The sequence below is a fragment of the Apodemus sylvaticus genome, chromosome 5, assembly GCF_947179515.1.
Source record: "Apodemus sylvaticus chromosome 5, mApoSyl1.1, whole genome shotgun sequence".
NCBI lineage: Eukaryota > Metazoa > Chordata > Mammalia > Rodentia > Muridae > Apodemus > Apodemus sylvaticus.
Genome location: NC_067476.1, coordinates 42,182,700 through 42,207,682, shown reverse-complemented (window position 1 = coordinate 42,207,682; position 24,983 = coordinate 42,182,700). Strand labels below are relative to the sequence as shown.

Below are 24,983 nucleotides of genomic sequence, written 5' to 3'. Positions count from 1 at the left end.
AAGTCTGGGAAACTTGACAGATACATTTAATATAGAAACTACAGAACTTATTCTAATTAATCAATTTTCAAAGCTAATTCAGTCACTTAATCCACATAAACAAATTCCTTAGGGGAAATCTTTAACTGTGTAAAGATTGGTTGCTTTGTGTGTGATCTAAACATGCTCATGAAACTATTCAGGGAGATCTGGCCATTTATTTTCCTATTATAGATCATTATTTAGAAGTGTGATGAGGTTTATTTCATATTCAATTTATTTTATTTCGAATAAAGAGATAGAAGAAAATTATTTTAATGTTCCTTATACAGACCATGAGAACTTATTTTTCACTGTTCCCACATATATGGAATTGTCAGGAAAAAGAACACTAAAAGGTAGCCAAAACTGTCAGAATTAAATAGACTGAGGTAACAAACAGCTCACCTGCAATTTCTTCTAACGTGCTGGCGTGCATGTCCAGGAGCACAGTGCCATTCAGAATGCAGCTTCTTAACTCAAACAGACTGTGTAGGGAAAGTGTGGCTACATACGGCTTGCTCCATCTTTCTCCTCCGTCTTCCACATCTTCCTCAAATTTCAACCACCTATACAAGTAGATATTCTTGTAAATATATTGAGTACTCAATGTTGAAGAATTATTTCTTATCATGGAAAAGTTATAAAAAGAAAAGTCTCGCCAGGCAGTGGTGGTGCATGCCTTTAATCCCAGCATTTGGGAGGTAGAGGCAGGCAGATTTCTGAGTTCAAGGCCAGCCTGATCTACAGAGCGAGTTCCAGGACAGCCAGGGCTATACAGAGAAACCCTGTCTCGAAAAACAAAACAAAACAAAACAAACACACAAAAAGTCTCCAAATTGATACTTGTTTCCATGGGTTTGGGGAAATAAGAAAAAGGTAGCCCATTTCACTCAGTAACATTCTCTTTAAATTCTATTAAATAAACATTTTTATTGTAATAGATTGTTAAAAACAAAGATTTAGTTTTCATTAATTTATCTAGCTTTGCAGAAGTGTTTTTAATGAAAATTTGCCAGTGGTCACTATTGTAGCACTAATTTAAAAAAAAGGAAGCATTTTCCTTTATGGAAAAATATTTGTAGTTGGAAAAACACCATAAAAGAATACTTAATTTTTTCTTTGTAGTGGGAACTCTTAAACTTCAGGTTTTAGATGACAATTTCTCAAATAAATTTGTAAGATGCTTATGCAATTTGAGTCTCATTTTGTTGGAAAAACTCTTGTTATCTTTGCCTGGAAGAAAACTATTCATGACATTCAGTGGTAGGGCCTAGATACACAAAAAATTGGTCTTGAACATTATCCCATGGGTACTCCTGCCAAGAATGGAACAAGAACTCTGAATCCAAGTGGAAACCATTGCTTTCTTAGTGTGAAGTAACATTCAGCAATATCTGTGACATTAAGACAAATTAAGACAAATAGGAAAGATAAGGGAAGTCAATGTTTTCACTACTCTGGCGTGGAGCACTCAATGATTTAGGGGCTTGCTCTCTAATCTTATCCGAGGACCGTAGGTGTAATTTCACTACTTCTGATGAACTCTAACCTAAACAGCCTTCCCTCTCCGTTTCCCTTATCCATGCCTCTGCCCTTATCACTTTTGGCCATATTTCCTTTTTCCAAATAGAAACACACACACACACACACACACACACACACACACACACCTATCTGGTATTGATGTTTATGTAATAAAAGGCTCAAATTCAATGTTTGAAAACCCATGTGAGAAACTAGACAAAGAATCAAATGTGTTAGCAGATAGTAACCAAGAGTTTGTGAGAGAATCAAAATGAGTGTCAAGAAATCCAAGGAGCTGTCCTAAAGTTCAAGAAGCAAAATACTATTCAGGCTATCTTTACACCCAGTGGGGAAAGCTGTGCTTATAGAAATCCTAAAAAGGATTTAAAAAGAAAACCCTCACATTTCATCACCAAATCATCAACAATATCTCTTCAAAGAACACTTTGTCAATGTGATTTTTCTGTTTCCTTGTTTAATTGTTTTTTATTCTGTGATGTTGATCCTGGGTTTGGTTTATTGTGGCTGGCAGAGAAGGCTATAGGAGTTCTAGCTGGAGAAAAGGTTCCACTATGCAGCCTAGGATACTATTTCTTTCCTCTGCTTCTTAAGTGCTGAAAGTATAGGTGTGTGTGTGTGTGTGTGTGTGTGTGTGTGTGTGTGTGCATGCATGTGCGTGCATGTTGAAGGGACAGAATGCAAGTGCATGTGTGCATGTAAAGGTCACAGGTCAAGCTCCAGTGTCATTTCCTTCAGGAATCATCTACTATAATATCTTTTATGCTTTGATCTATTCTTTCAGAATTCCATAAAATATATTTTGACTATATTTTTTCCTGTTCCCTGAACACATCCAGATCATTTCCCCGCAACTTATTACACATCCAACTCTTTGTTCTTTCTCTCTTAAAAAAACCCAAAAACTAAAACCATAGAGCTTGGCTTGGGTTGGTCAACTAATCTTTAACATGATCCCTGCCATGAACTACAACTTACATACCCAATGTTATTCAATGTGGGAAACAAAAGGATGATAGTCCCCTCTCCTAGTATCTATCCATGGCTAATAACTTCTTGGCTAATGGTGAGAATTTATGCCCATTTCCCTGCTTTCTTTTTGGGATTTTTGTCTGACTTGAGCAAGTGAGAATCTTACACATGCTGTTACAGTCTCTACGAGTTTATATGTGCAGCAGCCTTGTTATGTCTGGAAAACACTGTTTTCTACAAGTTGTTCACAATTTCTTAATATAGTAAACTTTCTGTCTTTTCTATCAAGATCTCTGATCTTTGAAGGGAAAGGTGTGACAGAGACATCACATTTAGGAATGAGAATTGTTTACTTTTTGAGACAGGATCTCTCACTAGGATTTGGTGTTCACTGATTGGGCTAAGCTGACAGGTCTGTAAACCCAAGGGATCCTCCTGTTTCTGCCTCTCCAATAATTACAGCTCTCTCTGTGAGCTAGAATTATAGGCACACACTAGTCTGTCTGACATTTTAGTTGAGTATTGAGGATTAAACTCAGGAGGCCTTTATGTACCTTGGCAAACACTTTACCAACTGAGCTATATCCCCAGGCCCTTCTTTAATTTTTTAAATGAGTGAGTCTTAAAAATTTTCTGCCTTTTACAGATCTTCAATACCTCATATCCAATTGGTGATTATAGGGTTAGTGGTTTGGGAAGAGTAGGACACTAGCAATTGGCATCCTTTTAATTGTATGAGTCCATGTGAATATAACTTGTTCTGGTCAAAGAGTTCATAGTGTAAATTATGCTTACTGTCCCCCAGGACTTGGCAGTATTTAACTGTCAAGGTGTGACTCCTTTCATCATTCTTTTTTCTATGATATGAGAACAATCTTTTTCAAGATAGAGACTGTTCTTGCACCAAAGTCTATGACATTAAACATATGGATCAGGTCAGTAAGAATGAATATGACTTTTATACACTTAATTAGTATTTCTTGCCATATATATGACATATGCTGTGTGTATGTGTGTTCATGTGCAAAGCCACAATCACACTGAGTAGTAAAATTTCAAAAATTACTTTCTTAGTAAGCAATTTGGGGTGGATTCTATTGGAGAATGTCCCTGGGCCTAGTTGCAAATAAGAAATTGGTCCTTTATTTGCAATATACATACAAACTACAGTGTGGCCAAGGTAAAGTCTTTACAAATACTCTGTGTCAGTTTCTCATATGAGTAAACAGGAAACAAGCTCATTATGTTAATAAATAGCTGAGACCTCCTGGCCAACAGTCTTTTTAAATCCAACTTGCTTTAACTTTATTTTTTCCACTGAGGATCTAAGAACTCCCCACTTTCATTTTAGTCATTTTCTGCCTGAAGTTTATATGTTAATGCCTATAGCAGAAAACAAAACAACAAAAACTAATACATTTAATTTTCAGCCATGACTGAAAACAATTTCATCATGAAAAAATTCTGATCTCTTTCCTTTGTTATACTATTTGTATATTTTAAAATTATCAACTGTGCAAGACATAAAATGATTTTTTGTAACAAAACGGATTTTATTAAATCTCCTGTTATTTTGCATGCTACTGACATGTAATATGGTGGTCAAACAATAGGAGAGAGGATAAAGAGGGAGAGGAGAGGAAGGGAAAAACCAGGAAGGACAGAAAAGGAAGAGGAGGGGGAAGGAGAAGAAAAGGAAGATCTTGACGACTACAGCATCACATGGGCTGGCATGATTTTCAAGTTAGATTTAAAGACAATGGATTCTATAAAGGTTTAGTAGTTTTTTGGCGGGAAAACATGTGTTTGTTCCATATAAAATATTCTAATTTATGGCTTAGAGGGCTGTTGTTTTTTTCTATCATACAGTTTTTTAATTACTTGATTATAACTGTATTAACTGACATATAAAAAGTTTATAAAGTGTAACACAAGTTCATTTTTTAAATACAGGGCGTTATTTCTATATAATATAATCAAACTCCCTTTGAAACAATACTTATAGATACTAATGAAGATAGGGGACTGGGCTTCTATATTATTTGATCCTTTTTAAAAAATAAACATTTTAATTTTTATTAATGATTTTTATTTTTTGAGATAATAAAGTTATATAATTTCTCCCTTCCCTTCTCTCCATCCATGGCTTCTGCTTGTTTTAATGGTGTGTGAGTGCATATGCCTGCATATGTGCATGTGTGTGCGATGTGTTTGAGAATATTGGTAAAATGTGTATAATTTGTGTGCTTTTCTCCCTGGTGTGGATCCATGTCATTTCTGAAAACAGAAAAGGTTCAGACAACTCCTGAGCAACAGAATGAGTACCTTGTGCCACATCTTTTTTTTTAATTTATTTATTTTTATTGAATATCATCTTCATTTACATTGCCAATGGTAAAACCTTTCCTGATATCCCCCCTCCCCTAAGGCCTCCCAATCCTTCCCCCTCCTTCTTCTCCCTGCTTCCACTTATATGCCTCTCCACCCAACACACTCCCTCCCCACCCCCCTCGGTTTCCCTTTGTTCTGGCCTCTGTTGAACCTTTACCTGACCAAGGACCATTCCTCCCAATGATGCCCAACAAGGCCTTCCTCTGCCACATTTTCGGTTGGAACCATGTGTGCCCCCTTGGTTGATGGTTCAGTCCCTGGGAGTCTTGGGGCGTCTGGATGGCCGAAATCATTGTTCTTCCCATGGGGCTGTAAACCCCTTCAGCTCCTCTGGACCATCCTCCAGCTCCTCCACTGGGGACCCCATGCCCAGTCCAATAGTTGGTTGTTAGCATCTGCCTCTGTATTTGTAAGGCTCTTTGTGCCACATCTTTATATTCTCTATCTTTGCTCAGTTGCTGCCCCCGACAATCACTAGAACACTGTCTTATCACTTTGGGGGTGCAGGACTTTCCAATGCAGTTGGAAAGTTTTGTTTTGTTTTGTTTTTCATGGGCACATTGGAGGACTGTATTCACAACATTCTTAATTATTAACTAATCATTAATAATTGGGGTTTTCACGCAGCAGAGACTTATATAGCATCTACTATATTAATGTCCTTTCTTATTGTTGGAAATCAGTAGGAAACTTAGCATCAGTGGTTCTTGATCATATACATTGGTCAGTGACAGGCAATCGGCAGCTGGGTGAGGGCATCAGATGCAGATGGCAGCCATGAAGAATAGCACTGAGTTTCAGAGCTTTAGTCCATTATCATCACTGCGGGGAGCATGGCAGCATCCAGGCAGACATGGTGCTGAAGAGTCAAGACGTCTACATCTTGCTCCACAGGCAGCACGAGGCTGTGGAAAGTGTTTAGACTTGGCTGGTTTTCACTTGAGACTCATCATGTTGTTGCATATTTCAGTACTTTACTCCATTTCTCTGCTGAGTAATATTCTTTTGTGAGTAATATTCTGCTATGTAGAATTCATGTAAAAATTAATACGTAAACAAGAGTTTTCATTTATACATAACAAAATGACTAAGAGCACAACTTCTGTGTTAAATAGTAAACATGAGCTTAATTGTATAAGAAACTACCAATGTTTTACAGAGTGTTTCTCTAGCAATTACACACGCAGGTGCAAAGCATGAGAGCTCTGGCTGCTCTACATCTTTAACAGCGCCTCTATTGGCCAAGGTTGTAACTGTCTTAGTGGTTATAGAGTGACATGTCACACAAGATTTAATTTGCCATTTCTTAAATATTTATTTAATTTGTTTTTTAGGTTTTGTAACTTTCTTTTTTGATGTATTTTTATTTTATTCGATATATATTTTTATTTACATTTCAAATGATTTCCCCTTTTCTGGTTCCCCACTCCCAGGGACATTCTTAATTATTAACTAATCCATTAATAATTGGGGTTTTTCACGCAGCAGAGACTAAAGAAGTTGAGCATTTTTAAAGATGTTTCTCCGCCATCCAAATAATTAAGAAAGTCACATAAGCCCCCTTCCCTCCCCCTGTTCTCCCATCCACCCCTTCCCACTTTCCTGTTCTGGTTTTGCCTTATACTGCTACACTGAGTCTTTCCAGAACCAGGGGCCACTCCTCCGTTCTTCTTGTACCTCATTTGATGTGTGGATTATGTTTTGGGTATCCCAATTTTCTAGGCTAATATCCACTTATTAGTGAGTGCATACCATGATTGATCTTTTGAGACTGGGTTACCTCACTTAGTATGATGTTCTCCAGCTCCATCCATTTGTCTAAGAATTTCATGAATTCATGTTTCTAATGGCTGAATAGTACTCCATTGTGTATATATACCACATTTTTTGCATCCATTCTTCTGTTGAAGGATACCTGGGTTCTTTCCAGCTTCTGGCTATTATAAATAGGGCTGCTATGAACATAGTGGAACATATATCCTTATTACATGCTGGGGAATCCTCTGGGTATATGCCCAGGAGTGGTATAGCAGGATCTTTCGGAAGTGACGTACCCAGTTTTCTGAGGAATCGCCAGACTGTTTTCCAGAGTGGTTGTACCAATTTGCAACCCCTCCAGCAGTGGAGAAGTGTTCCTCTTTCTCCACATCCTTGCCAACACCTGCTGTTTCCTGAGTTTTTAATCTTAGCCATTCTGACTGGTGTAAGATGAAATCTCAGGGTTGTTTTGATTTTCATTTCCCTGATGACTAATGAAGTTGAGCATTTTTTAAGATGTTTCTGCACCATCCAAAGGTCTTCAGGTGAGAATTCTTTGTTTAACTCTGTAGCCCATTTTTAATAGAGTTATTTGGTTTTCTGAGTTCTAACTTCTTGAGTTCTTTGTATATATTGGATATTAGCCCTCTATCTGATGTAGGGTTGGTGAAGATCTTTTCCCAATTTGTTGGTTGCCGATTTCTCCTTTTGATGGTGTCCTTTGCTTTACAGACTCTTTGCAATTTTATGAGGTCCCATTTGTCAGTTCTTGGTGAATATTTTCTAAGCCATTTGCCATGTATCTTTGTGTTTTATGTATGTTTCTCTGTGTGTGTGCATGCATGTGTGTCATCTATCTTCTCCTATTACATGGTTTCTCAGAGAAACCATGATTACATCAAGCCATCCACGCATGTGAGAGTATGTTCTGAGACCTCCTAATTTCTATTGAAGAAAATTGGTATGAATGTTTATATGATGCACACATATATGTATATGCTATTTTGCATATATATGCCATATACATTCTCTGTAAAAAAATCTGTTGTGACTTCTACACATTTTCCTAATTTATTTGCATGCTTTTGAGTATCAATAATTCTTTCATAACTTTTGCACATTGTCAAAAACCAATTAGCTACACATGTTAGTATGTTTCTTAGTTCTTGATTTTGATCTACACATCTATATATTATATAAACTGGCATTTTAAATACAAATCCACATGCTATATTTTTTCATTTATAAAAAATACTTCAAATTGAGTGCTTGTTTCTGTTAGAAAAGAATGGAGTCTTGAAAGTTCTAAGCAGCTTAATAGCTAAAAATGACCAAATGTAAGTTACATGCATGGATGGTTTGATGTAACCATAGATTTTTGGAAAATTATGGGAAAAGACATAAGGTACTTTCCATAAAAGAAATCTACAAGCTACAAATACCAAGTTACTAAGAATAACACACATTTCAAGATCCAATGCTTTATGCCAACTCCAGAATTATGCCAAAAGCATTAAGATGCACTTAAGAATTTTTTCTGTGTATATTGTCTTTTTAATTAGATATTTTCTTTATTTATATGTCAAATGTTATACCCTTTCCTCATTTCCCCTCTGAAAACCCCCATCCCATGCCCCCTCCCACCTCCCCCTACTCACCAACCCACCCATTTGTGCTTCCCCCGTCCTGACATTCTGCTACACTGGGGCATGGAGCCTTCACAGGACCAAGGGCCTCTCCTCTTATTGATGTCCAAAACAGCCATCCTCTGCTACATATGTGGCTGGAGACAAGGGTCCCTCCATGTGTACTCTTTGGTTTGTGGTTTAGTCCCTGGGAGCTTGGGGGAGGGGGTTGGTTGGTTCTTATTGATGTTCCTCCTATAGGGCTGCAAACCCCTTCAGTTCCTTCGGGACTTTCTCTACCTACTCCATTTGGGACTCTGTGCTCAGTCCAATGGTTGGCTGAGAGCATCCACATCTGTATTTGTCAGGCACTGTCAGAGCCACTCAGGAGACAGCTGTACCAGGCTCCTGTCAGCAAGAACTTTTGGCATCCATAATAGTGTTTGGGTTTGCTGAATGTATATGAGATGGATTACCAGGTGGGACAGTCTCTAAATGGCCTTTTCCTTTAGTCTCTGCTCCACACGTTGTCTCTGAATCTCCTTCTATGGGTATTTTGATCTCCCTTCTAAGAAGGACCAAAGTATTCACTTTGATCTTCCTTCTTCTGAGCATCATGTGGTCTGTGAATTGTACCTTGGGTATTCAGAGCTTCTGGACTAATATTCACTCATCAATGAGCATATACAATGTGTGTTCTTTTGTGATTGGGTTACCTCACTCAGGATGATATTTTCTAGTTCCATCCATTTGCCTAAGAATTTCGTGAATTCATTGTTTTTAATAGCTGAGTAGTACTCCATTATGTAACTGTACCACATTTTCTGTATCCATTCCTCTGTTGAGGGACGACTGGGTTCTTTCCAGTTTCTGGTTATTATAAATAAGGCTGCTATGAACATAGTGGAGCATGTTCCCTTATTACTTTTTGGAGCATCTTCTGGGTATATGACCAGGAGTGGTATAGCTGGGTCCTCAGGTAGTACTATGTACAATTTTCTGAGGAACCATCAAACTGATTTCCAGCGTGGTTGTACTACCTTGCAATCCCACTAGCAATGGAGGAGTGTTCCTCTTTCTCCATATCCTTGTCAGTATCTATTGTCATCTGAGCTTTTGATCATAGCCATTCTGACTGGTGTGAGGTGGAATCTTGGGGTTGTTTTGCATTTCCCTGATGACTAATGGTGTTGAACATTTCTTTACGTGCTTCTCAGTCATTCAATATTCCTCAGTTGAGAACTCTTTGTTTAGCTCTGTACCCCATTTTTAATAGAGTTATTTGGTTTTCTGGAATCTAACTTCTTGAGTTCTTTGTATATATTGTATATTAGCCCTCTGTCAGATATAAGATTGGTAAAGATCTCTTCCCAATTTGTTCGTTGCTGTTTTGTCCTATTGACAGTGTCATTTGCTTTACAGAAGCTTTGAAATTTTATGAGGTCCCATTTGTCAATTCTTGATCTTAAAGGATAAGCTCTTGGTGTTATATTCAGGAAATTTTCCCCTGTGCCCATAACTTGGGGCTCTTCCCTTCTTTCTTTTCTTACAGTTTCAGTGTGTCTAGTTTTATGTGGAGGTCCTTGATCCACTTGGACTTGAGCTTTGTACCAGGAGACAACAGTGGATTGTTTTGCATTTTTCTACATGCTAACTTCTAGTTGAACCAATGTCATTTGTTGAAAATGCTGTGTTCTGAACACTGGAAGGTTTCAGCTCCTTTGTCCAAGATGAAGGGACCATAGGTGTATGGGTTCATTTCTGGTTCTTCAATTCTATTCCATTGATCTATCTGTCTGTCACTGTACCAATATCATACAGTTTTTAATCACAATTGCTCTGCAGTATAGCTTTAGGTCAGGGATGGTGATGCTGCCAGAAGTTCTTTTATTGTTGAGAATGCTTTTTGCTATCCTGTTTGTTGTTGTTGTTGTTGTTGTTGTTTTGCTTTGTTTTGTTTTTTGTTTTGTTGTTATTCCAGGTGAATTTAGAAATTGCTCTTTCTAACTCCATGAAGAATTGAGATGGAAATTTGATGGGGATTGCATTGAATCTGTAGATAGCTTTTGGCAAGATTTTTTTTTTTTTTTTTTTTTTGCTATATTAATGCTCCCAATCCATGAGCATGGGTGATCTTTCCGTCTTCTGAGATCTTCTTCAATTTTTTTTTTTCAGAGACTTGAAGTTCTTGTCATACATATCTTTCACTGGCTTAGTAAGAGTCACACCAATGTATTTTATATTATTTCTGACTATCTTGAAGGATGTTGCTTCCCTATCTTGAAGGAAGGCCGCTGATTTGTTTGAGATAATTTTATATCCAGTCACTTTGCTGAAGTTGTTTATCAAGTTTAAGAGTTCTCTGGGTTCACTGAAGTATACTATCATACCATCAGGAAATAGAGATATTTTGACTTCTTCCTTCCCAATTAGTATCCCTTTTACCTCCTTTTGTTAAAATAATTGTTTGGCTGGGATTTTGAGTACTATATTGAAGGGGTAGGGAGAGAGTGGACAGCCTTGTTTAGTCCCTGATTTTAGTGGGATTGCTTCAAGTTTCTCTCCATTTAGGTTGATGTTGGCTACTGGTTTGCTGTATAGTGCTTTTACTATGTTTGATAGGGGACTGGAATTCCTGATCTTTCAAGACTTTTATCATGTAGCAGTGTTGGATTTTGTCAAATGCTTTCTCAGCATCTAATGAAATGGTCATGTGACTTTTTTCTTTGAGTTTGTTTTCTGTGTTTGCATGCAACTTCATCCTTTAAATATGCCAATAAAAAGGTTTACAACATTGCAGATTTTGTTTTAAGACTCTTAGCCACTGAGTATATGGTTAATTCGCAAAATGTTTCATTACTATTAATGACCTAGTGGGCTGCAATTTGTTTCAGTTTTCAAATAAACTCTGTTGACATTTATTAAAATAAGCAAATAAGTGTCTCAAATCACGAAGTTCATTTGATGGATGATACAAAAAATGAAATATAAAATCTGTAGGCCAAATACATGACATTTTGTATACAGTGTTACCCCTGGGCAGGCTGTTTCCATCCCCTCAGTCTGTCTCGATCTGTTCTGATCTATGATTAGCACATTGAATTCTGTTTTACTAAACAACCTTAAATAAGTGTTTCATGAATTCTTTGAGGGTTAAGTTGATCAAAATGATCCCCCCTTGTATTAAAATACACAAAGCAAATTCTTTTGCCATTTAACAACAGATATTTTCTAAAGAAATTAACTTTGCATGTATTATTTAACACTAACTCAGCTTAGCACTTTTTAGGAAGTTTTATCCTTTCATTCTGTCAAATAGAAAGGAGCTGTATAGCTCCTAAATTATGGTTTTTAATTATGGAGGCAAGATACCCCCAGATAAGGCTTTTAAGAGAGTTGAAACAGAACTAGTAAATATCTGTAAACCAATTCATCTTAAGGGTAAGGAAACTATCAAAACCCAACTTTAATGGCTCTAATTATTTTTTTCTCAATAATTTCTTTGATTTTTGAGATTATAATGTAATTGTCTCATTTACCTATTCAAATTCATGGTCTTTTTTCTTCATTATTTGTTGTTACATATATCTATGTATGTAATGTATATACAAATATATTCCAAAAAATGTTTGAATATAATCTGCTCAGTTTGTATAATGTTACTTGCATGCATTTTTGAGCTATCTTAATTCATATGATCTTTGCATTTTGTATTCTATTTAAGAGTTCAGTTGATGTGGCTATTTACTAATCTTGACTATCAAATGCTTTTGTAGCATCAATAAGATTGTTTTTGGTGTACTAACACTTTTCTATGCTACCTTTAACTATCAATGTCTTTTTTTCGATATATTTTTTATTTACATTTCAAATGATTTCCCCTTTCCTAGACCTCCCACTCCCAGAAAGTCCCGTAAGCCCCCTTCTCTCCCCCTGTCCTCCCACCCATCCCTTCCCACTTCCCCGTTCTGGTTTTGCTGAATACTGCTTCATTGAGTCTTTCCAGAACAAGGGGCCACTCCTCCTTTCTTCTTGTACCTCATTTGATGTGTAGATTATGTTTTGGGTAATCCAGGTTTCTAGGTTAATATCCACTTATTAGTGAGTGCATACCATGATTCATCTTTTGGGTCTGGGTTACCTCACTTAGTATGATGTTCTCTTAGGCAAAACTATCAATGTCTTAACTACTACTGAGCCACCAACCAGGAGCATATGTGGGCTGGTCCCAGACCCTGACACATATGTAGCAGATGTCTGCCTGCCTGGCCTGGCCTCAGTGGGAGATGTGCTTAATCCTAGAGAGACTTGAGGCCCCAGGGAAGGGGAGGCCTGATTTGAGGGAAGCACCTTCTAAGAGGCAAGGAGGAGGAATAGGATGAGGAACTATGGGAGGGAGGACCAAGGGGAGCAATAACTGGAATGTAAATAAAATAATTTTTAAAAATATCCAATAAGCATTAAATGGGCCAGTATTGCTCATTATCATTCACTCATCAATAACATGGTTGGATATTTAACACTAACTCTGTTGAATAGAATTAAGGCAAACTAGTACAGCTTCAAGTTTAATATCCAGTTAAGTACTATGTGTCTCTGAATGCTCTTTCAACATGAGATCCCTAAGGAGTATGTCAACACCAAAAGCAGTTTGATAATAGCTGTGCAAAATACAAAGATTAACAAAACAAAAATTTCTGTATTGTGAACTTCAGCACATTCTCTCCCTCTGCTGAGCATACTAAGATCTCTACTTTTATGCTTGACTAACTCCCAACTCAATTATTAAGAGTCATCTCAGAAGGATTCAGCTCAGCTTTATGGAAATCTCTTTTAGCTTTTTAAAAATCATGACTTTTATTTTTTGAGGTATAATTTTTATAAATATAATCCTATCATTTTCTTATTCCCTTTTGTCTTAGTTAACTATTCTATTGCTGTAAAGGAAAATCATGATGAAGACCACTCTTATAAAAGAAAGCATTTAATTAGGGTCTTGTTTAGAGTTTTAGGGGCTTGGTCCATGGTCATTATGGTGGGAAGCAGACAGCATGCCACTAGAGCTGTAGCTGAGAGCTCTGTCCTAATCCATAGGCAGCAGGCAGAGAATGAGACACTGGGCTTGGTGTAGGCTTTTGAAAGCTTAACTTTCATCCACAGTGACACACCTCCTCTAACAACACCACACCACTTAATCCTTCTCACACAATTCCACTAACTGGGAACCAAACATACATGAGCCTATTGGGGAATGATTTTTATTCAAACTACCACACTTTTCCTCCCTCCAGAGCCTCTGAAATACCCATCTTTGCTCTCTGTCAAATCCATGGCCTCTTCTTTCATATTGTTGTATATACATTATAAGTAACATTATATGCACTCATCAGCTTATACTTGTGTATATAAGAATATAATGTAGTGTATAGGGTGGTATGATTCTGAGAGACGGGAGAAGACAAGGAAAGAGTTGGAAAGGAAAGAGAGGTAAAAATGATATAAATACAAGACCCATGAATGAAAACCTCAAAATATATTAAATTCAAAGTAAAAAGATGAGTCAGATTAGAAATTACTTGTCCTGAGTAGTTATTCTGACCTGTTCTCTGTTAACCTTGCAGAAAATGTTCTTGCTATTGAGAATGTGGCCCTCAAATAAGAAGTATTTGACATACCATCAAATGGAAGTTTGATTTAAAAAATGATCATTTTAGCAAATTTTATTGAAAAATAAACAAGATTGATCACGATTGGCTAAATAAATTTCAGTTAGGTATCAGTTAGGTAATTTAAATGATTGCATAAATTTATGTTGCTGATACAAAAATGCAGAACTTAAGACTGTATGCCTAATATGTACAAAATCTACATTTTTAGATAGACCTCAGGTGAGTCATATTCATATAAAAACCTCAATCACAATAGACCAAGAGCAACCTTAGGTCTTTCTAGTTACTATGCATACATTAGTCACAATAGTCATTACACAACATTTACAACTATGTGGTTTGTCTAGACTATCTATTTTTGAAGGCAAGATCTTTGAAGGCAAGCTTTTGCTGATGCTATTCTACTTATCGTTTAATTGATATTCTATAAATGATTGTTAAATAAATGAATAAATGTAAGTAACCACAAATTAGTGAATAGTATAAAATTTAATTCATTGATTTTATAGTAATTTATAATTATATGGCACAACTAAAATACTAATTATGATAGAAAATATTTTTAAAAGATATTTTAAAAACATCCAAATTAATAAATTCTTATGCTAGAAAAACAACATAAAATAATTTTATTCCTTACCAAGCACTACATTAAATTGAGAACTATAACAAAATTCTCTTTCATGTTTTTTTTTCCCAAAAAAGTTACCACATGATAACACCAATTTGGATATAAGTCAGCAGCTGAAAAGATAGAACCAAATTACTTTTTATTTCCATTGTTTTGTTGCTGATACACAAATCATGTTACTGTTTATCTTTAAGGCTGCAGCTGTAGCTGGCTCTGCATCACTGTTTAATTACTGCCTTCAGATTTCATTCTGACCCATATACCATTATAGGATCTGCCCAGGCCAGATGAGTAAATTCAGAAAGCTGTGAAAACCCTAGATGTTTGCAGAATCGTTGCAGTGGGACTCTGTTCTTCTAATGACCTGGATAAAATAAAAATATTCTTTCACCGTCAACCCAAATCTTTACCTGGCTGTTTCTCGCCACTCGGCATCTTCCCCTTCACGCCAGCAAATTTCATCCAATTCTGTGAAAAGGTCATGAGGAATGTGCTCTTCATCATCGTCCTCAGTCCCAAGAATAAACTGCACCCTCTGCGATGGGGTATCTATAAAAAGTCATATAGAAAGACATCTGTTTATCATAGCTACAAGCTTTAAATGCCCCAGCCAATACCTTTGGCACAGTGCCAAACTCGCACTCCCTGTGTTCCTCACCTGAGCATTCAACCAATCTTATCATAATACTTTCTAATATAATTTTGAACCACAAATATATTTACATATATATACATAGAAAGCCTGTGTAGGAAGAAAAATTGTCTATATAATAAATGACATGATTTATCTACAAATAAAATATCCCATGACACCTAAAAAGAAAGAAAAGAGCTAGAGACATATTTTAAAAGGTTATAGGATATACATTTATACTCAGATCATTGTTAAATATTTCAATATATAATTTCACAATTAAAAAAAACCACAGTGGCTTCAACATATTGAATATTTAGGTATAAATTTATGGACACAGCTGAGGGCGTGTATTCTGGAGACTATAAAATTTCACAAAATCCACAGCCTTGGAACACATGGTGAAAATAAGAATGTAAGAAGGGAGAGAGCAAGGCAGAACTGATAAACCTGCATATAGAAGTCTTAAGATGGGACCAACAGATCATTATATGAAACTATAGTAAACAGGAAATAGCCAGTATGTGAATTGCTTGAATTAGAAAAGGAAGGAATGAAAGACCAACCACAGCATAGTTCTGAGGCTGGGGTAAAGAGAATTAGTGAAGAGAAAGCAAAGAAGCTGAGTAAACCAACAAGAAGCCATTCCTCCTAGAAACAAAGGCAAAGGGAGAGGCAGCATTCTTTGATATACTGGCTTATACCATCCATTAAGGACACTTGGTTATCTCCTTCTGAAATTCCCATAAACAATAGCGACCACATGGTAAAAGACAAACATTATAGAAGAGAGAGTGTTGCTACCTGGTTCAAGAGGAAAGGCAAATATTACTGAATAAAGCAGGTATGACGGAGGCAACGTATGATGGCCAGTTCAAGAGCAAGGATAGGCATTACTGAGAAAACTAGGTATGCAAAGGCTGTGTTTCAATCATAGGCCATGTAAGACTAGATTCACAGGGGAGTTAAGACAAAGGTTGGTCCATCAGAGAAGTTGGAACTAATATGGAACTTTAGTGGTTTTGCTGAGCTCTGTGGAGGGGCATGATCTCTATGCAGTAAGAGATGCTTTGTCAGACTAGCACCAAAAAACTGGCACAGAGTTGATTCATAAATTACTAAAGCACATATCTGATGTTAACAAAGAGTGGACTATCCAGCCTACCAGGAAGAAATGTCTTTAAAAGAATTTAGATTATTGTAGTGGTTCTTCCTGGTTGTCAACTTGACTATATCTGGAATGAAGTACAATCCAGAACTGGAAGGCTCACCTGTGATCCTGATCTTGAGGCTGAGAGATATAAGTTTCTGACCTGGATCTTGGCATGTAGCCACTATGGTAGCTATGAATCCCAGGAGACTAAGGCAAGAAGATCTCAGAGCTCAAGGCTAACCTGGTCTATATAGAGAGTTCCATGACAGCCAGGGTTACATAGAGAGACCCTGACAGAAAGAGAGACAGAGACAAAACAGAGAGAGACAGAGAAAATGGTTTCCATGTTTTGCCATGGATCATTTCTTTCTGTTTTTCTACAGAAAGTATTTATATAGGCTAGGGAAATGGCTCAGTGGGCAAAGTGTTTAACATAGAAGTATAAGGACCCAAGTTCAGAGCCAAAAAACTCACATAATTGACAAGTGGGCATGGTATCCCACCAGTAAACCAAGTGCTTGGGGGGTGGAGACAAGAGATCCGGAGGGCAAACAGGCTATCTAGACAGGCCAAATTAGCCAGCTCTGAGTTCAATGAGAGATTCTACCTTACTAAACAAGGTGTAAAGCAATCAAAGACACATAGCATCAACTCTAGGTTCTGCTGGCCTAGAAGTTTTGGTTCCAGAGGGAGGAGTGCTCCTACCAGGAGTCACACCAAACATTCCATTGAACTGGAAGCTCAGACTTCCCCCTGGTCATTTTGGGCTTTTAATGCCCTTAAACCAAAAGGCTAAGAAAAGGCTAACAGTGTTAGGAGGGGTGATAGATTCAGAATACCATGGGGAGTTGGATTGCCTCTCCACAATGGAGGTAAGAAGGATTATGTCTGGAGAGTAGGAGGTCCCTTAGGGCATCTCTTAGAACTACTTTGTCCTGTGATTAAAGTCAATGGGAAACTACAACAGCCTAATCCAAGCAGGATGACAAAGGACACAGACCCATCAGGAATGAAGGTATGGGTCACTCTGTCAGGAAAAGAGCCAAGACCTGTTGAGGTGCTTGCAGAAGGTAGAGGAAATACAGAATGGGTAGCAGAGGAAGGTAGTTATAAATACCAGCTAAGGCCACATAACCAGTTGCAGAAACAAGGATTAAAAAATAATATGAATGCTTCTTTTCTATTTTGTTAAGAACAAATTTATCTTTCTTCCAATTTAACATCAATTGGTATTTAAGATGAGATACTAAAAGAATGTTCTCAAGGGACATTGCCCCATTGTAAATTTACAAATGTCTTTGCGATTGTAAGAGGAATAGTTATATCATGTTAGACATATTCATGATCTTGTTATTGTTTCATGTGGACATGAGATTATTATTTGTGTCGAGTTGACAAGGGGTGGATTGTAGTGGATATGGACAACTGGTTGTCAACTTGACTGTTTGCAATGAACTACAATCCAGAATTGGAAGGCTTACCTGTGATCCTGATCATGAGACTGGGAGATACAATTTTCTGACCTGGATCTTGGCATGGAGATCTTGATGCATAGTGCTATGAATCCCAGAAGACTAAGGCAAGGAGACCTCTGAGTTCAAGGTCATCTGGGACAAAGAAAGTCCTAGATCCAGGCATGGTGGTACACACCCTTAAGCTGGGCCACGCCTTCTGCTGGAGACCTACATAAGGATGTTAGAAGAAGGAAGACTCTCTCTTCTTCACCTGCTTGCCTTGTGGGACTGAGCCACTCCTAGATCCTTGGACTTCCATTCATAGCTGCTGCTGACCATCTTTGGGGAGTGGGACTACAGACTATAAGACATCAACAAATTCCCTAACTATATACAGACTACCCCTAAGTTCTGTGACTCTAGAGAACCCTGACTAATACAATTATGTTCCAAAAGAAATTCTAACTATGTTGTACAATGCTGAAACTATATAATTTAAAGTAGTATACTATACATTATATAAATTATACTACTATCAAAAACGAAAAATTCTCTTAGTTGATATATTTCTCCTTAAATGATTGATATTTTATTGATTTTTTTGTAGTCATGATATCATAGGCTTCTAAAATATAAACTGCAGCCACAAATACAGCATAAATAAGATATAAAATATAGTATAAACAAAATTAATGATCTGGGTGTATTTACTAAACATGCAATGAAAGTAAAAACGACAACAGAGAAATTGTCTAAAGAATAAGATCTTATTCTCTAGTCTTTCACAGAATCTGGAGACACATCATTAAGTGAATTAAAATATGGGACCAAGATCCCCCTAGCCCCTTCATTCCTGTCTCTCCAAACATATTCTTTGTCCTACTGTAGCCTGCCTGTAAGATCATCTCCTCCCACCCTACCTCCATTTCTTCGGAACCCTACATCTTGGTAGAGATCCAGTTTAGATCTTTCCAACACTTTATCAACCTGGTCTTCTAGTCCATCTCCATTTTGTCAGCCACCAATACACAGAAACACTTTCTACCAGAGACCCCCAGTGGCTGCACTGGACTGGGGAGTCAAAAGAGATCAATACCAGGGACCAAACAGCCACCACATTTTTCTAGGATACAGAGGTTGGCAACAGAAACCAAAGAATGGAACACACCCACCAGACAGGAAAAAGAACAGATAACAATACAAAGAAACAGTAAAATATCCTAACTCTAGATGTCAGACACTAGTGGGAAAACAAGAATGTGAAAAAGCAGGACAATATCACTCCATCAGAAGCCAATTGCAGTAGGTCCTGAGAAGTTCAATATAGCTAAATCACAAGACAGGGATTTCAAAACTGAAATTATGAATAGGTTGAAGGACACAAAGAGGCTATTATAAATGTCTTAATGAATGAGATAAGGAAAACAATTCAAGATACAAAAGATGAACTTAACAAAAAATAGAATCACTAAGGAAAATCCACACTGAAATAAAACTAGACACAAATATTTTAGTATTTCAAACATAAGAAGTAAAAGGCTTACTCCGAGGGAAGCCTCACCAACAAATTAAAAGACATGAAAGAGGAAAGTCTCAGATACTGAAAACAAATTAGAAGAAATGGATAGATCAATCAAAAATAATGTTAAATCTGAAAAAACTGCTCACAAAGCATCTATGCACACATCTATACACAAATCTATAATGCCATGAAAACCCCAAACCTCCAAGTAAGAGGGATAGAAGAAAATCTGACAAAGGCACATATATTTTTAACAAAATCCTAGAAGAAAATCTCAGGCAGAAGGAGTTGCCTACCAAAGTACAGTAATCAGAGAGAGCACAAAATAAAGAGGACCAGAAAATACATTTCCTATGACATATAACAATCAAAACACTTAATGTTCAGAACAAAGAAACAATATTAAAAGCTGCAAGAGACTAGTCAAGGAATATATACACTTAGACCCTTTGGGCTAACACATGATTTCTTAATGGAGACTCAGAAAGCCAGAAGAGCCTGGATAGATGAATATTATATAAGCTCTGAGAAATTACAGATGCCAGACCAGAATATATAACAAAACTATCAATCACAATCAACAGAGAAAGAAAATTCCAAAAGACAACCAGTTTTATGTAGTTTCTATTTAGTAATCCAATTCTACAGGAAGTGTTAAAAGGAAAATTCCAGTCTAAGATGGAAATTTATAGCCTTTTAGAACTGGATGAAAACGAAAACACAACATACCCAAACCTATGGAGCATAGTGAAGGCAGTTCTAAGATGTAGGCTCATAGCACTAAATTTCTACATAAAAATTGGAGAGAGCCCATTAGAAGTATAAGAAACAGCACCTAAGCCTGGCAGTGGTGGCGCACACCTTTTTATTTATTTATTTATTTATTTATTTATTTATTTATTTATTTATTTATCCTTTTTTCTTTATTCGATATATTTTTATTTACATTTCAAATGATTTCCCCTTTTCTAGCCCCCCACTCCCCGAAAGTCCCATAAGAACCCTTCTCTCCCCCTGTCCTCCCTCCCACCCCTTCCCACTTCCCCGTTCTGGTTTTACCAAATACTGCTTCACTGAGTCTTTCCAGAACAAGGGGCCACTTCTCCTTTCTTCTTGTACCTCATTTGATGTGTGGATTATGTTTTGGGTATTCCAATTTTCTAGATTAATATCCACTTATTAGTGAGTGCATACCATGATTCACCTTTTGAGTCTGGGTTACCTCACTTAGTGTGATGTTCTCTAGCTCCATCCATTTGCCTAAGAATTTCATGAATTCATTGTTTCTAATGGCTGAATAGTACTCCATTGTGTAGATATACCACATTTTTTGAATCCCAGCACTTGGGAGACAGAGGCAGGTGGATTTCTTAATTCGGGGCCAGCCTGGTCTACCGAGTGAGTTCCAGGACAGCCAGAACTACACAGAGAAACCCTGTCTCGAAAAGAAAAAAAAAAAGAAATAGCACCAAAAAAGAGAAATAATCAAAGAACAAGCAAGAAATAAAACTGATAACTGAACTCAATGAAATAGAAACAAATAGGTAAACACAAGAAAGAAACTAAATAATCTATGAAACAAAAAGTTGGCTCTTCAAAATCTCAACAGAATTATTAAACCCTTAAACCCATTAACTAGAAGATGGAAAGAGAAGATCTGAAATAAATAAATAAATAAATTTAAAAAATTAGCAATGAAAAGGAAAACATTACAATAAGATAATTAAAATATTAGCCCTAACTGTTAGAAGATACTTGGAACATGAAAAATTAAAAAAGAAAATATATTCATAATGGACAAATATTCTACAAATCAGTAAGAAAAAAATTAATTATGAATTATACAGCTTTGATAGTCAATTCCTAGTGGAAGCTACCCAAAAAGCACATGCAGTTTCTCACCTGTTATCAAGAACAAAATAGAAATTAAAACCATGAGCTGTTACTCATATTTCCAGAATGTCTGATATTAAAATAACAGTATTATCAACTCTTAGTTAAAAAGGTAAAATGAGATAAATTCTGAAGCTTTGCTAGTCAGAATGTGAATATGTACCTCAGTTTGGAGAAAGTATTTGGTATTATCTGTCAAAGTTGAAAATATGCACAGCCCATGGTGGAGCAATGCACAATCTGCTCTATGCACATGAAAGCACAAACAGGCACAGACAGAAATAAATAAAAGTATCCATAGGGATTTTACTGATAGTTGTTTATACACTCTAAATTTTTATCAACAGCATATAATAAGAAATTAAAATATACAATATATGGAAGTACATTTGTATATTACATAATAGTGAAAATTGTTAATCCTTAAGGATCTCCTTTATATAAATTCAAAAACAGGAAAAACATTCCATTTACAAAGAAAGGCCATCAAGCCTTTGAAGGGGAATAAGAGTAGTAAAGGTGCAAAGGCAGGGCTGATTGTAAAGTCAGGTCAGATGGTTGTAAGTCAGCTAAACCTAGAAAAGTCCTCTATCTAATTCCAAGGTCATGTTAATATATACTATATTTTTGCATACCCTATTTTAAATAACTGACCAATAAAGTCATATTTTCATATTTATTTGTACTGCTTATAGATTAGCCAGTAGTAACTAACACAATCCTATTTCTTGTAACATTCTTTGAGAGGCTAAAGGGGTAAAGATCAATGTTGAAATTCTCTCACCATCATTCTTTTTTTTTTTTTAAACAGACCATGAGTTCATGCTTCAAGCTGTTCTTTCTATAATACTCATCACTATTCTCACTTAAAAATAAAATTTTAAATTCTACAAAGTTAGTAAAGGAGGACAGTAAAAATAGCAAGACACAAAAATAGGTAGTTTCCCTTCATTATAGTAGAGGGAAGGATTAAGTGCGATCACAACTTCAAGAAAACTACTGTATTTGTTGGGTACAATATCAAATGAAAGGGAAAAAAATGCTAGTCAGTAAACTGCTTGTTGAGCAAGCATGGAGACCTAAATTCAGATCCCTAGCAGCTACATAAAATCCAGACCTGGCAGCACATGACCGCGATGGAGCACCTCAGGAAAGAAGAGAGAAGAGGCTACCTGGTACTCGCTAGCCAGCCAGTCTACTGACTTAGTGAAGTCCCCTAAGAGGCCCTGACTATAAACAAAGGCAAAGGAAGAAAGAAACAAATAAATAAATGTGATATCTAACTGAGGAAAGTACCTGATGTCAACTTCTGACCCCCACATGGTTGTACACACACATTTATGTATATGTACCTATATGTATACATGTACAAATATGAGCCCATATGTACAGATACCCCAAAATTAAAATAGTTAAAGCAATGTAACATCATTTGTTTTTATAAAAAATTGTATATAGACAAAATGTCCTCACTGCCACCACTCCACAACCAAACCAAAACTCACCAAGAAATCACATTCCCACTACTGACTCTGGTGAACTGAAGCCAGGCATCATTTCCTTGTGACCTAAGCATAATCACTTTCAGCTATAGGTAAGACTTTTCCTTTTATTTTTTATTTTTTTATTGATATAATTTATTTACATTTCAACTGATTTCCCCTTTTCTAGCCCCCCCACTCCCCGATAGTCCCGTAAGCCCCCTTCTCTTCCCCTGTCCTCCCTCCCACCCCTTCCCACTTCCCCGTTCTGGTTTTGCCGAATACTGTTTCACTGAGTCTTTCCAGAACCAGGGGCCACTCCTCCTTTCTTCTTGTATCTCATTTGATGTGTGGATTAGTCAGGTTCTTAAAACCCATATCATATAACATGTCACATCATGTCTGATAGTATGGAGCATACACTGGGGTGAGAGAATTCTTAAGAGTACTAAAACTCAAATGCTTCTCCAAAGACATTGTTAAATTGATGATTGACAGAAATTTTAGCTCAAATTATTCCAGGTTTCTCTGACTCACCTCACATTAACGATATGAAATACACATATTCCCAGCAGACAAAACTCCTGCTCCTTAGAATTTTTCTCTATTAATTCTACATGTCTTTGGAAAGTAAATTCTGAAAAATTTTGAGGCACTTGCAGTAATGTCTTATAATATGTTTCTTACTTTGGACTTCTTTCAAGTAAGAAAAATATTTAAGTCATTGGAATATTTCTTTGATGTTTTCTTTCAGCATAGAAATACTTCATATCCTCACTATACAGAATACCAAATCTCAAATTGAGTGTGATGTTGTTTAGAAAATGATATAAAATTCAGCATGTGACAGGGAATTTAATTGGCCCACTGTAGAATGAGATTGAAAGTAAAGGATTGGTCCTACTACAGAAACAGACAAAAGGAAGTTACATTGCCAAGAGACTGCCGGACACCAAAGTGGTCCCCATTGATGCATACCTTAGGTTTACACATCAGTAAAGACACTCAAAGAGTGAGAGGAAGGAAGCAGGTGGCATAAAACCTGTGGCCAATGCACTGAGGAAATAATTTATTAAAAACATGGAGAACAATGCTTACCAAAAGAAGGTGACTCTCTTCCATCCTCCAGTCCTGAATCTCGCTCTCTGTCCCTCTTTCTGTGCTTATGACCACGATGCCTGTGACGACGGTGGCTTTTTCTTCCGCCCAGGGGCACGTGAACTCCAATAAATAATGTCCGGTGGCCTTCATTACAAAATAAATGCACAAAAATCTCATTTAGTCCAGAACACAGAAGATGATGAATTACATGTTAAAAGAATCTCAGTTTAATTTATGTACCACAGATATAAAATCAAATATTATTAATGTTAATTATTTTGCTGTATTTTTGCAACGATATTAACTCTCTTAATTTCTGTTATCCACCATATTGCAATTACAATTATGCTCTTCATTAATAAAATCTGCCTTCTTCCTACACATAATTGATTTATTTAACCAATTCTCTACTACTATTTATAATAAAAAGATTACAATGAAGTTCCTACTCATAGAAAAGTTGTTTTTCCGCTTGTGTTTTTGTGCCCTTTCCCCAGTCCTGAGCAGACTAAATAGACCTTACTTGCCTTAGGAGTTTGCCACAGTTGGACTTTAAGCAGACTGCCTGCTGAGCTTGCTTTGCAGCTCAATCCAGCTGAAACAAAGGATGGTGTCTGTGGGTTTTCCCTTTATAAATGCAGAGCTGAAAATTCGACTTTGAGCCTTGATCAGAAACCTTTGTCTCAACTTCATCCTTTTCTTGCCAGCACCACCAACTGTCCCCCCACCCCCCACCCCCCCATCCCCCCCCCCCCCCCCCCCGCCAAGTTCGTTTTTATTTCCAGACCCCCTTTCAGGTAACCCAGTTCATCCATGGCTGCTGGACAGCTACATTTTTTTTTGGGTCATTTTCTCTTTTTGTGTCTTTTTTTTAAAATTTATATTATTGTCTTTGTTGATTAGTCTTTTATTTACTCATGACTACTTGGGCATGTCATTGTTTATTTTTGCTACACACACACACACACACACACACACACACACACAAGCTAAGATATATACTTTGATGTCAGACTTTCTCTTGAACTGATAATCTACATGTCTTATCTACCAGACATATTCACCTGAAGAACCTTCTTAGAGGCACATCAATTTCAACAAATTTATGAAACTCATTTTTTGTTTTGCTTCAAGTA

General features: G+C 36.7%; 1 protein-coding gene across 3 annotated transcripts in view; it reads right to left on the bottom strand.

The window, feature by feature from the left end:
* Slc4a10 (solute carrier family 4 member 10) overlaps positions 1-24,983 on the bottom strand; it is a 179,051-nt gene that overhangs the window by 110,769 nt on the left and 43,299 nt on the right. For all 3 annotated transcript variants that reach the window (XM_052181141.1, XM_052181140.1, XM_052181142.1), the window contains 3 exons: positions 23,845-23,991; positions 15,020-15,158; positions 427-587 (listed from right to left, as the gene is read on the bottom strand). In XM_052181141.1, coding sequence (XP_052037101.1) covers positions 427-587; positions 15,020-15,158; positions 23,845-23,991 — 447 coding nt within the window. The remainder of the gene's footprint in view (positions 1-426; positions 588-15,019; positions 15,159-23,844; positions 23,992-24,983) is intronic.